This window comes from Oncorhynchus clarkii, chromosome 20, assembly GCF_045791955.1.
Source record: "Oncorhynchus clarkii lewisi isolate Uvic-CL-2024 chromosome 20, UVic_Ocla_1.0, whole genome shotgun sequence".
Classification (NCBI taxonomy): Eukaryota; Metazoa; Chordata; class Actinopteri; order Salmoniformes; family Salmonidae; genus Oncorhynchus; species Oncorhynchus clarkii.
Window position 1 is genome coordinate 28101474 of NC_092166.1, and position 14211 is coordinate 28115684.

Consider the following 14211-nt stretch of genomic DNA (forward strand, 5'->3'; position numbering starts at 1 on the left):
ATCAACATCATTTAACAAACGCTAAATATACACTAACTGTACAGTTTTACCCGGCTTTATCACAGTTGCAGCAGTGTTTTTCCTCAGTGACAATACGTTTCTGGCGGCCTTCCGTTACGTACAGGTGTTCGAAAACATGCTAGATAGCTGATTAGCACAGGTGGTCCCTGTCATCCGTAAACACGCGCTGTAACATGGATATGGCCGTGTGGGAACACTAACCCTATTAAAATGTGTGTATCACATTCCATCTCGCTGATATGAAAGATAAATATTATGCTAACAAAAATGTACCGCAAGCGATGCGTGTTAATGTTCAGACTGAGCGTTAATTAAACTCCCCCGTACAGAAGACGCCCTTGTTCAATACATTGACTAATGTAATAGAACTGAGAGTCATGGTGGAGGGCTAGTGGCTCCCATAATGAAGCAGAAGGAGCAATGAGGAAGTATATTGCTGGTGCGGTAAGTTTCACAAAAGCAAGTGAAATCTAAAGGAAAAAAAATGTCTGGACACTTATAACATTACATTTACATAAAAACATAGATTTGGTACAAAATAAAAGTGAACCACCCATTTAAGACTTTTGACATAATGATTTTGGAATGACAGTCACAGGGAAGAGGGTTTAAGGTCCGTTCAGGGTAACTCCTAATTAAACTACATTGGTGTTTAGGCACATTTAATTTTGGAGGCAAACTGCCATTTTTTTTCATATATAGCAGTCTACTAGTAAATCAGACCTATTCTTACTATATTGAACCGCTTCAGCTTCTTAAGAGCTTGGATTCCACATTTAACACATCTCCCACTGCCATACAAATATTTTAAGACAGCGAAGAAAAACACATTTTCTTCAGGAAATGTAATCATTTGTGAATTGTAAACAGTCAAATATTGATGGAATTTCCTGAATGACTTCAATTACAGCCAAACTCATTGAAATGATTGCTGTTGTAATGCCAAAGCCATCTCATTTGACTGGGAAATTATGAAATTATTTAACTGAGAGAAGTGGACATGCCAAACAAAACCTATGACATATGCGAAAGTGATCCATTTTTTAAACAAGTACATGAACATTTCAGTCATGATGTGTGATGAAGCCTGGTCTCTCAGATGTTATCCTGCTTTATATAGTTTGACAAATATAAGGCCCACACATGAACACTCCTAGAGCAGTATGCCGTTATTTACAAGATCACAAAAAAGAACTTTCCAAACGTTGACACTTTAAAAAATAAAATGTATTAGCATCTCTAATGTGTATAAATAAAAACATATGAAACAATGCATATACTTATAATGTAATGAGCTGAACAATGACTGGATTATATGTGATACAAAGGTCAAGGAGCAGTCTTGTTTGTTTTTTTTGCCAGTGTATGTCTGTGAGAAAAAAACTAATGTACCTTAATCAAGCATTTCAAACTATGCATACCTATAAGTTGCAACACTACATTCTGTCATAAGAATGAAACAAACAAGGAAAGGAGGGAAGTCAAGAACAGCAATAGGGAAAAACATGGGGAAAAATTGTGTTTTGCAATCTCTTTTGAGGAGTTTGCAAGACTGCTTAGCATCAATATATTGTTATGAAGTGTGTACTGGTTTTACTAACAATGTTGAGGCAAAAGCCACAACACAATACACACTGAACTGATCAATTTAAAGAGCGCACCTCAAAAGGACTTGATTTCACTTTAACACATCAGGAGCTCCACAAAATCATTTAAAAGTGTCCTTTTATGAGCGGACCTGAAATCTTAGGGAACAAAAAACCTTCAGTTTTAATCCATGTATTAAAATGTTAAATAAAAAGGAGAATACAAATTCAACATTTTCTAGAATTTCTCTGAACACTGTTTTGTTATTTTCTGTTTGTAGTTGGGTTCGCCATTCCCTGCAATGACTTCCCCGTTACTGTGCTAGAATACCAATGGGCCAGAGAATGGACGCTTTGTGGGGCCGTTGGAATTGGTCTAAAGGGTTCTACAGGCAAAGGCAAAGAAAGGGACTTCTCTTCCTCTGTCACCCAATTAGTTGTATTTTGGTCATGCTCTTAGCACCCAATGGTGTTTAATGCGTCTTCGTGACAAAATATACAAAAAGGACCAATACTATTTCTGAAATCTGGCCAAAACATTGTCCTAGTAGAAGGTGAGAATAATTTTCTATTGAAAAGCATCAGATTTGTAACAGACCATAAAATCGAAACTGTTGACGACTGGAGGCACTGCCCTACAAAACCACACAACCATGTGTGATACTGCCACAGACAAGTCGGTTTGAAGTTACACTGTGTGGACTTACATGAAATTGGCCTCTCTCGTATAGTTACCCTCTCTGGTTTTCCTCCTAAATCGAAAAATATCACATCTGTAAAGGGGAGCACAACATCCAAGACAACAACTGCTTCAAAGTTCAAAAACAGAGTGGGTAGAGGGGATAAAAAAAAAGGTGGTGTGTCTGCTTTAATACGCAGGTATGTGTGACAGTGAAGGTGTTATCATTGGCACCCAAGGATCATGGCGACCTCATTCAGCCTTGTGGAATGAAGGAACTACGTAGTAATAGTTGAACAATGGTCTCTGCTCCAACCCCAAGTCTTTAGAAGAGTGCAAAGATCCCCTTATTTTTCATGTGTGTTTTAGCCCTGATATATCCACGTGTGCACGTCCTAAAACTCGGAAAACTCCTTTGCGCATTTTTCCGTTACGGAAACGCGGATCTCCTCCTCCTCGTAGTCGTCGAAGTTGCTCGTGTCGCCAGCGCCTCGACACTTTGGTATGAACGGGGCTTCCACCTGACAACACAGAGAGCAGGATAACCAGGAGCGGCGTTAGAGTGTGCCTTAAGAGGAGACCAAGCTAGTACTTCAATGAGATTCTAATACTGCAAGAATTTCCAGATGCCTAGGTAATACGTCCTGTCAGCAAAATGCATGATGAAGTAATTCTACTAAGTCAAATAGAAAACATTATGACACCATATAAAGACTGTTGTTGTAAGATGATAATACACAGGAAAAGCACTACTGGACACTAATAAAATACAGAGGCCTTGTCTGAATACCTGTACACTTGTGTTAGGATTTTTGGCGATGCAAAAATATAAAGTTTTATAGAATGTGACATTTTAAAAATGTAGTATACTTTAAATCCCAGGATGTCATACTCGTTTCGGCGTTTCATTTAGAATTCACTGCACACTATTGAGGAAGAGAGTAAGTCTTTTCAGACCCACGTCTGTTTGACAACAGCTAATAATCAGAATAGGGGACATGCTCTGCAGAAATGTACGAATGGCGTGGAACAAGAGATTGTGCATGTAGATTACGCCTTCTCGGTATGGCTGAGTAGTAATGTTGATATTTGTTGCTGAAATAGTATGTAGTATGATTAACACACAGTATGTCGTGTTAGTAATTAGTAGGTAAGAATTTGGCCAATGTGTTTCATAAAAGTTAGGTGCTATAAAGAGCAATTCAACTTCGCATTGATTGTCCTCATCCTCCGACACCGCCTTGTATGTACCTTCCTCTCGTAGATGGCAATCCAGTCCGTTGTAGCGAACCACTTGTGTCCTTTGATGTCGTTGACGCCGTTCTTCAGGTTGCCATAGCGTTTGGTCAGGTCCACCTGCAGCAGGTTCCTCAGCAGGTCCTTCAGGTCAGAGCTGAAGTGGGATGGGAAGCGGACCTACAGGGGGGGGGGGGGACACACACACACAGAGATTTGTCTAAATGGTCATGTATTGAGAAATGTTCATTTGCTCCTAGTTGGAACTGTATAGTGATTAAAGTGATTAAAGACAGAAGAGGCTAAGCCAAAAGCAAGCCATGCATTCATTGGTTAAACTTACTCCATGAGAACATGACAGGTGTTCAAAATGTGTTAAAACTAGAGGTTAAATAGGTAGGCCATTTCAGACATGCTTTATGTAAAAAATGGACTTGTCCATACCTTTCCAGACACAATCTTCTCATAGATCTGAATAGGCTGGTCAGCGAAGAAGGGAGGGTATCCAGCAGCCATCTCATATATAAGGACCCCCAGGGCCCACCAGTCCACTGCTTTGTTGTAGCCCTACACACAGCACAATGACAAATGTAGTTCACATACACATATGTAATCTAAATTCATGGCAACAAACTAATGTTCCATGTCTTCAAATGTAGTAATTTAATGCACTGTGTGTGTGTGTGTGTGTGTGTGTGAGAGAAAGAGTCAGACAGGACTCTCACCTTGCTGAGAATGATCTCGGGCGCCAGGTACTCTGGAGTTCCACACAACGTCCAGGTTCTGCCTTTTACCCTCTTGGCAAATCCAAAGTCGGTCACCTGACCACCAAGAACACGTACAGTCAGTAAAGCAACTTAGCAGAGAAAACATAACCCATCATTTTTGCACAGCACTTTGAGATATCAGCTGATGTAAGAAGGGCTTTAGAAATACATTTGATTTGACATTGCAGTGTACGCCATAGGCAGTGATGTGTCACGCACAGTGCTCCAGTTGGGCCGGTGCTCACCGGTACACAGTACTGGCACCTCAAATGTTCTACTGCTTGAGAACAAGGATGCAAACTGGCGAGGGCCCAAAATGGTAACACAAAAATTCACTTGGAAACATGAAAAATCTGTGTGAGGAGCAAGAAAATTGGCTTATTTTCAGATAATAACAAGTAATAAATACACATTTGAATAATCGCAACACTCCTAACTTTATAAACCACAATAGACAGAGAAAATTGTGTCCTGGGGTAGGGGGGAGTTGGGCTCTTTGGTCTGGTTTAAGGTTGATCATGACAGGTAATGATAATCTGCCTCCCCAGATAGCTATCTAAAATCTGTTTTACTTGCCAAATTCTGTTCTTGGTTTAGCTTTTCCAGGTTTCAGAATTCTCTCTCAAAATCACCCTTTTACTGATAGAGCATAATATTGTTGGTTTTCAGTCCACCACAATGCTTAAAAACACAGCAGGAGACCACATTTGAGGTAAAAAAAAAAAGTATTAATATATGTGGGAGAGTGTAGTTGCCCTTTAATTCAATTGTGCACCAGCAAGAGCCTATTGTGTTTGGCTAGTAGCAGTGTTTCTGTAGCGGTGTTTCATGTGAACCTGATTGGTACAACGTTATCATATCATTCTGCCAGCCAGGTAAGCCTACTTTGCAGACAACATTTAATTGGGAAGGTTTTTTAGGGGAAAACCTTTAGAAATGTTTCAGCATACTAACTGGCTACACAACACACACAGAAGTTTTACAACTTCAGGACGTTGCAGGAAATACACATCACTGATGCATGATTTTCAGGAATTATTAGTTCAATACCTTTAACTTCCTGTGCTCAGTCAATGATTTCAATATGAGACACAGACCCCTTCCCCTTTTTCTCTTCGGATCTACACGATTCACTTGGATGGGCTATTTTGAAATCAAAACGGTGAATATCTCCCGAAAAGAGACAGGTTTGCACCCCTGTCAGTAGGCCTACCAGCATCCCTTATGCAACATTGGCTCTAAAATAAGAACCCTGGTGCTGTACAATGAAAATGATCCACTTGAAGCACTGGTCACGCATACCTGGATGTAGCCATGTTGATCGATTAGAAGGTTCTCAGGCTTCAGATCTCTGTAGATAATGTCTAGTGAATGGAGGTACTCAAATGTCAGTACTATCTGGGCCGCGTAAAACCGTGCGTGGGGTTCACTGTGAAGGAAAAGTAGGAGAATCTGTTTAACTGATCACGTAGTAAGCACAAAAATGTAATTGGAGTTGTAATTAACTACCAGCACTGAATTTAAAATAAACACACAGACCCCCCCCCCTTCTGTATTTATTTGGACAGTGAAGCGAAAACATTTAATGCACTGTATCTAGTCCCCCCCCCCATTTGAAGGTGTCATAAGTATTTGGATTTCTGTTGTAGTGTATTCTGTTGGTACAAAAGTTACAAAAAAAAGGTACGAAAGTTGACTATTTGGTCCCATATTCCCAGCATGCAATGACTACGTCAAGGTTGTGACTCTACAAACTTGTTGGATGCATTTGCAGGATTGTGTCGTGTGGTAGGTAGCCTGGTGGGTAGGAGCGTTGGGCCGGTAAAAAAAGGTTGCTGGATCGAAGCTACCGGCACCTCTCTGACACATTTATGTTGACTACATTCAGTTGTACAACTGGTATCCCCTTTCTCAATAGAAATGAATGAGAAATAACAGTGTCATTTTGGAGTAATTTTAATTGTAAATAAGAATAGAATATGTTTCTGAACACTTCTACAATACTGTGGATGCTACCATGATTACGGATAATCATTGCGTTTCAGCCTTATTTAAAATAAACGTAACTCCAAAATAACACGTTATTTATAATTCATTTCTGTTGGGCACAAAATAATCTGAAACACAACCAAAACAAACTGAAAACGCATCCAATAACATTGTTGATTCACGTGATGTAGTCGTGATGTAGTCATTGCGTGCTGGGAATATGGGACCAAATACTCAACTTTTAAACTTTTAAAACTTAATTTTCTAAACACTTCCAACAACCTTCAAAATGGAGAGACTAGATACATAAAGTGCATTCAAGTCTAAATGGTAAAACATATGTATGAAAATACCCTCAAATAAAAAGGGGACATTCTGTACTGTCACCTCAGAACTTTTGATCTGAAATCCAATTCTGGAGAACAAAGCCAAATTAAAATGTTGTAAATTCACTGTCCAAAAAAAAAAAAATACATAGATGAATGTAGGTATAAAAAAAAAAGTTTCCCAAAATAATTTTCAATCAACAAATGGAAAATCAATAAACAACTTATAATCAACCAGATATTGTATTGACGAGCAGAACGTTCAGACAGACGCTCACCTGAACCTTCCGATTCGTCTTAGATGTGAAAACATCTCTCCTCCTGGAACATACTCCATCACCATGTACAAATTGGAGTTGTCCTGTGGAGGGACACAGACCGACATAAACAAATCTAGTCAGATACTGAGGAAACTGAATAATAAAAAGACCATATGTATGAAGCGTCTCATAGTGCTGGGATCAGCCCCCCCCCCCCCCCCGCCCCCATTTAAATCAAATTCATTATGATCAAAAGGAAAAACGAGCCCTAAATCAGCACTCCTAGTTTGAGACGCTTGATTCATAGCCTCTGATCTCAATGGCCAGATTAAAAACACTGTATGCAGAAGGGGGAGAAAAAAATGAACTGTACCTTGAAGGCATAATCAAGTCTGACGAGGAAGGGAAAAGACACGGCCTGCAATATTCTCTTCTCATTTAACGTGTGTTCTATTTGCTTGAGTTTCACCACCTACCAGACAAAGAAGTGATCATCAGACAACAGTCTTGACCGACAGTTCAATTACAATTTAATGATGGCATGACAAAGTTCTAGAGGTTTTCTTTGGGGGGGTGGGGGGGGGCAGGACAGCTTTAGTCTCGTAATTACCAGACTGAGGTAGCAGACCATTTATGTTAGCTCGCGAGATCAGGAGGCTTGTGTGGCTAGGACAGCTTTTAGATTGCATTCCAGTAATCACATTTTTTGTCACTCGCGCCAAATACAACAGCTGTAGAAATGCTTACTTACAAGCCCTTAACCAACAATGCAGTTAAAAAAAAGAGTAATGAAAATATTTGCTAAATAAAAAAATATGTTACAATAACGAGGCTATATACAGGGGGTACCGGTAGCGAATCAATGTGTGGGGTACAGGTTAGTCGAGGTCATTTGTACATAGGGGTAAAGTGACTATGCATATATAAACAGCGAGCAGCAGCAGTGTAAAAACAAAGGGGAGGGGGGCTTGACAATTTTTTTGTCCCTTCCTCTGACAACGCCTAGTATATAGGTCCTGGGTGGCAGGAAGCTTGGCCCTAGTGATGTACTGGGCCATACGCAATACCCTCTGTAACGCCTTGCGGTCGGATGCCAACCAGTTGCCATACCAGGCGGTGATGCAACCGGTCAGGATGCTCTCGATGGTGCAGCCGTAGAACTTTGATGATCTGGGGACCCATGCCAAATCTTTTCAGTCTCCTGAGGGGGAAAAGGTGTTGTCATGCCCTCTTCACGACTGTCTTGGTATGTTTGGACCAGGATAGTTTGTGGGTGATGTGGACACCAAGGAGCTTGAAACTCTCGACCCGCTCCACTACAGCCCCGTCAATGTTCAGCCCTCATTTACCTGTAGTCCACGATCAGCTCCTTTGTCTTGCTCACATTGAGGGAGAGGTTGGAAAGAGACTAAGGTATTATAATCCAGACACTAACAGGTCCGATCATATCCGTGCATGTGATGGGAGGAACCACTGGCAGACATTACTGCCGGCCGGCCGGTACTAACATTACACAATCATACTTATGTTATGCCACCAGATAACATCTACAGCAGTGGTATTCAAAGTTGGGGTCGCAACCTTGCAGAGGCGTTGCACAATAAAAAATTACAAATATTTGAGTACATGTTATTGTATGGAAAAAGTCACAACATACATTTGAGAAAGATAATCAAAATAAATAAATTGACTTGATAAAAATTGTATTTGTTTTCTTTAATTTTGATAAGAGATGAAAGTGTTATGAATTAAAAGGTATTTGTTGATGTAAAAATCTTAAATGTACCGATTTTTAAGGTTGTGTCATTAGATTTGGGTTGGGGTCGCGAGAACTTCTGGCGGAAAAAAATGGGTTCTCCAGAACTTCTGTCGGAAAAAAATGGGTTCCCCAGAAATTCTGGCGGAAAGAAATGGGGTCCCGCTGGAAAAGTTTGAATACGACTGATCTACAGTGTTATTTAATTCTTGCCCCATTTTTTGTTTGATATTATTTTATTGGAGAGTGGAATTGCACATTATCTTTACTGTATTTTTGATGCTTTATTTAGACGGGTACAAACAGCTGGGATGAGAGTAAGGAGGTAGACGGGGTTGAACCCAGGTCTTCGGTGGGGAGGCATGCTTGTGCTTGCTGCCTGGAGTGATACCCACTCGACCAAGGCTTTGCACTTGTTGCCCCGTTTGATGCCCTAAAATAGCATCTCTTCATCCTCTTCCCATAGCAAGGCGATACATTGCCTTGTCAGCTCATACATGGGTCACCCGTCCTTGGAAAGGCCAGCTGTTTTCCACTGGGAACCAACCTTTTGCTTGTCCAGTATTTTCATGGCGAAGAACTGCTCTGTTCCTTTATGTTTGACCAGCATGACTCTTCCAAACGAGCCTGTACCCAGGGTCTTTAGCCTGTCAAAGTCATCTAGGCCCGTCGTGCTCTAGAATGGGGTCACACAAAACACAGGGTGTGGATTACCTAATGGATATACCACAGCAGCAGTCCCAGGTTTTACTCAGTTCAACTTAGATATTCCCCACATCCACGCCTCCTTTTCTATACACATTGGTGAAGGACTTTGGACCTTCTCCCCAATTCGGTTGGGAAGAAGGCAAAGAGATAGGATGTGAGGAATCACAAAAAGAATAAAATGAGAGTCCCCAAACCCTGGATTTGTAGCTCCAACCTTAAGAGCATTGAAAACATCTCACCTGTGGTGGACATTCCCATTTCCGTAAGAAGTCTTCTTTGGCTTTGGCTAGGAACTCTTTCACTGTATGGAAGAAAGATATACACGGGCACAATTAGCTAACAGGAAGGAATTGTCTGTCAACCCATGATGCATTCCTATTTATTGACCTGGGATTTGATTTGCATGGAGTGGGCAACAGTAAGTACAAAGGAAATCTTAATGGAATCTTATGTGGAAATTCTTGAACAGTGACCGGGTATCAACTGTAACAAAATCAGTATGAAATGGAATTCAATGGAGACAAAGACTGGTAAGGTCTAACTAACCAAACTCCTATCTGCATTTTACATCCACAAAATGCATGTACGGAGAAGGGGGGGGGGGGGGGGCGACAACATCCAAACGTTTTTTTCCTAGTTATTCATTTTAAAAAAACACACCAACCAAGACGGGCAGTCTAAGTAAGAAGTGATGCCAAGAGCTCCCTTTGTATTTTTTTCAAATAGATAGGGGGATGTACGAATTCACTAAGACAGGCGAAGAGGCTGGGCTCTCTCGAAGCATGCAGAACTCTTGTGCATCACTTTCTTTCTGCACCGACTGTGCATTAGGGCCCAATACTGTTCACGGGAAGGCTTTAACACTCAGAGTATTATATACAGAATTGTTTTTGACGAACAAGGACAAACCAAAACACATGGAAGAACACAGCAGACAGGAGATATCCAGAATGACAGAATGCAGATGACAAAAACACAGAGGTTTAGGTAATGGTTTTGGCAGAACCTAGATGGAAGCATATACTGAACCACTACTACAAGCCAAGCTTGGGTTCATTTACAATAGAATCAACGCGTGCAAGGTTTCGGACTTCTGTCATTTTGGGAATCTAGTGGAAGAATGGGCATACCAAATGTCTCTATAGATCACCCAAGGATTTGCAGGAACAATGTGGAAGGGATGATGTGGAAGAAAGAGAGAGAGAGAGAATGCATAAATCTAACAAGTATATCAGATCAACAAACATGGACCACATGCAGTGAAGAACAATAGAAGATGACAACGAAGGAAATACAAAGATAGTATTAGAGACAGAGAGAAAGAGTTGTCATTCTTCTTCTGCAATTCAGTTTGGCAAAGAAAAACATCAGGTGACTAATTACAATGTTTGTTAATGACTCCTGTGGGTAAGAAAGTTTAAACAGACATGACTAGGATGGCAAATTATGTACAAATACAAAGATGTAGCAAACAGAAAAAGGCTTCAATAATTGTGCAGTTATTTTTATATAGGCTACAGTGTGTTGAACCACTAAAAATCCCACATTACCCTGGCTTGACAAGTAGACTATGCTGTATATGATAAAATATATATTTAAAAAATTAACACATTAACCCAGTCACTTCCGCTGAAAAACTTTTGGTACCCTTCCCCAGATCTGTGGCTCGACATAATCCTGTCTCTGAGCTCTACGGACAATTCCTTCGACCTCATGGCTTGGTTTTTGCTCTGACATGCACTGTCAACTGTGGAACCCTATATAGACAGGTGTGCGCTTTTCCAAATAATGTCCAATCAATTGAATTTTCCACAGGTGGACTCCAATCAAGTTGTAGAAACATCTCAAGGATGACCAATGGAAACTGGATGCACCTGAGCTCAATTTCAAGTCTCATAGCAATGGGTCTGAATACTTGTGTAAATAAGGTATGTTTTTTTTATTTTTAATATATTTGAAAAATTCTACAAAACCTGTTTTCACTTTGTCATTATGAGGTGTGTTTGAATTTAGGATTTTTTATTTGTTTAATACATTTTAGAATAAGGCTGTAACGTAACAAAATGTGGAAAAAGTAAAGGGGTCGCAATACTTTCAGAATGCACTGTATGACCACCTAGCTAATGTAAATGTTTACATAATCAGAGCTGGTTATGGTTAACTGTACTGAATGTGATCACTTTTAAAAGACATAAGCTAGGTGTCCATTGTACAGTAGAACAATGTTCACCTCAGTACAGTTTTTAGAGATGAGCACCACTAAGTTCATATTTTTAGAACATGGTTGGCTAATGCAAGATTTTCCTTTTTTTTTTTTTTTTTTTTAAATGTGCCTAACATGTTTAACAACATGGAAGGTTGATATGGAACAGTGAAACAAGGCTCAGAATTCAGTGTCAGAATTAGCCTACCTCCCTACCTCCTTCCCTCCCTGTCAAACTGAGAGTCAAACTGAGAGCCAAACAAAGAGCTATTATCAGGAACCAGGTTGCCAGACCTGTAAACAGCAACAGGGCAGACAAATCTGTAGCAGCAGCAGTTGAGGGCACTGTGGCTTAGACAGGTTTAACACCAGAAGGTTGAGAGACTGGGGCTCATGTTATGTCAAACCAGACAGGAAAACAGACAGCACAGCACAGGCTTTTGGTTGCACTGATCAGATCAAAGAACACCGCTTGCTTCCTGAAACTGGAAAGATACCTGTGGCTTACCAGGTTCCTGTGCCTCTGCCTGGTCTCTTCCAACACTTCAGTAAATGTCATATGAACAGATTAACAGCATTGTAAAGTGACAAAGCTTTTAAATGACCTAGATACATTACTACCTACCATAAATGTTCAAATTTGTCCGTACATTTTTATAAAAAGTGAAGTAGATGGAACAGCATATATGCACACTCACAAGCCAGTGGCATTTCCCAGACTAACTTGAGTAAGATTAGTTTGCAAGCAGTTCACACACATTCAGATCTGGACACAAACCAATGCGTCAATATTCCTGACTGTATAGGACTTCATGGGGAAACATTTCAAAATGTATCAAGTCATGCAGTGCATTGATTATCAGCATACATATGTCAAAGTGTACCACTGCAAATTAATACAGTCCCAGGGCTAGTTGCGTCAAAGCTTGTAATTCCCCTTATCCTCTTACGAAGGTCTGGTGACAAGCTGTCCCAGTCAATGACAAACTGTGCTGTATGTGTGTGCATGTAGAACTGCACATCACTAAGATTAAACAGACTCTAAACCAAAATGACTTGTGAGATAAATCACTTGGGAAGGTTGCATTACGGGCCTGGTTTTATGAATGGCAAGTGGGCATTTGTCATTTCTTCACCATATTTGGTCACTGTTTAGAGGAGCGCTAGAGAGTACTGTAGAGGGAAAGCTGTGTGTGTGTGTGTGTATATATATATATATATACAGCGCCTCAAGACTGATGTGGAGGCAGTCTGATAATTGAAACCCCATACTTAATAAACGACTTATCCTTAGGTGTTATTAATCTAACATGACAATTGTAAATAGTTTAGGAGTGGAGTGAACTTCTGGTTGCTAACGATCTATCACACTTGTAAGATTACACATTAGCTAGCTAAAACAACTCGAATCTACAAACGCAATGTCGAAACAACAGGCCTCATAGGCTATGAGACCAACACACGTCAGATAGTCTAGACATTGCTATGCTACAGTACCGTAGCTGGCATTGAACATTACTCTGGCTTGGTGATGTCTCACGGGCCTGGCGGTGGCTCACTAACGCTGATATACAGCTAGCTCTCACTGACGTTAGCTAGGTAGACAACATCATAGCGAAAGTGCTAAAACAACCCGCTAGCTAGCTAATGTTAATGGATAGCTAGGCCTCTGGACCAGGTTGTAACTATTTAGTTACGCATCCCTTGTACTGGTGATCTAGCTGGGATTAATTCACAAACCAATTACTATAAATTATCGTCGATAGCAAAATATAGGGGCGAGGGTGTAATTCATGTAAATGTTTAAAACATCAGGGATACATTTGCGTGTGCGCCCTCCCGATGTTGTCCATTTAAAAAAAAAGTCAAACGTGACAATGTTCGCATACTAACTGGGTAGTTAGCTAACTTTAGCTAGTAAAGATAATGCTACACGGCCGCCCCAACTCACCGCTCTCCAGCTCGTTGCCTTTCTTGGCGGTAGCAGCGTTTCCCATCTTATGGAAGACACGGCGATCGCTCAGACTGCGGGAGATGGCGGTAGCTAGCTACAGCTGTTGTTGAGTGGCGTTCCCCTTGTTGGCAAAATCGTTAATTTGGAACAATATAGAGAAATTCAATTGATAACGTTACAGCCAAATATGAAAGAAGGAGCCCAAATCCCTGTTCACCACCCCCCTTCTTTAGATACTCCCCTTCCTGGCTCTTCTATATCTCGCTGACATGCAGCTAGCGGTCACTGCTCTCACACTTCTCCCCCCCCCCCCAAGCGTTCACTGTTGATTGCTTGGTCAAAGACTTTCTATATGTGAAGAGATGGGATATCACACTCAATCTGTTTCCGCCTTTACTAAAGGCTTAAATTATAGGCTTGTGAGTTGGTTCAGGGGAGAACGACTGCCCCCTCTCACTGAAGCCACAGAAATTCAAGGCCGACGCGGTACTACAGGCATCGTTTGCAGGAAACAGGATCCCCCATTATAGTGAATGTAAAAATGGCATTCTCAATCTTCTTGGTCAATCTTCGTGTAAATACAAACATACACCAGATGTATGTCCGTGAACTGATTATAAAATAAATCTCACACAGAAGACGTTATAACGATAATTAAGTTGCTAATGGCAGCCTGCAGTACCCTGGTCTGACTTCAACATCACCTTCAACATTGCTCTAATAATA

At 40.7% G+C, this 14211-nt stretch overlaps 1 protein-coding gene across 1 annotated transcript; it reads right to left on the bottom strand.

The window, feature by feature from the left end:
- Positions 1-517: 517 nt before the first annotated feature.
- On the bottom strand, positions 518-13940 carry LOC139376154 (cAMP-dependent protein kinase catalytic subunit beta-like). The gene is made up of 10 exons (XM_071118400.1): positions 13483-13940; positions 9568-9629; positions 9168-9296; positions 7238-7336; positions 6883-6965; positions 5592-5718; positions 4248-4343; positions 3967-4089; positions 3538-3702; positions 518-2807 (listed from the first exon to the last, which is right to left on the bottom strand). The coding sequence occupies exons 1-10, from the start codon at positions 13526-13528 to the stop codon at positions 2682-2684; spliced, it is 1056 nt and encodes a 351-aa protein (XP_070974501.1). The 5' UTR covers positions 13529-13940; the 3' UTR covers positions 518-2681.
- Positions 13941-14211: the final 271 nt, after the last annotated feature.

Excerpts from the sequence above, each read along its gene's own strand:
- LOC139376154 (XM_071118400.1), bottom strand. The coding sequence starts at position 13,528 with ATGGGAAACGCTGCTACCGCCAAGAAAGGCAACGAGCTGGAGAGCG. Across the intron at positions 9,297-9,567 it reads AATGGGAATGTCCACCACAG|AGCACGACGGGCCTAGATGA; the intron begins GTGAGATGTTTT and ends ACCCCATTCTAG. Across the intron at positions 5,719-6,882 it reads AGACGAATCGGAAGGTTCAG|TGAACCCCACGCACGGTTTT; the intron begins GTGAGCGTCTGT and ends TTTCCTTCACAG.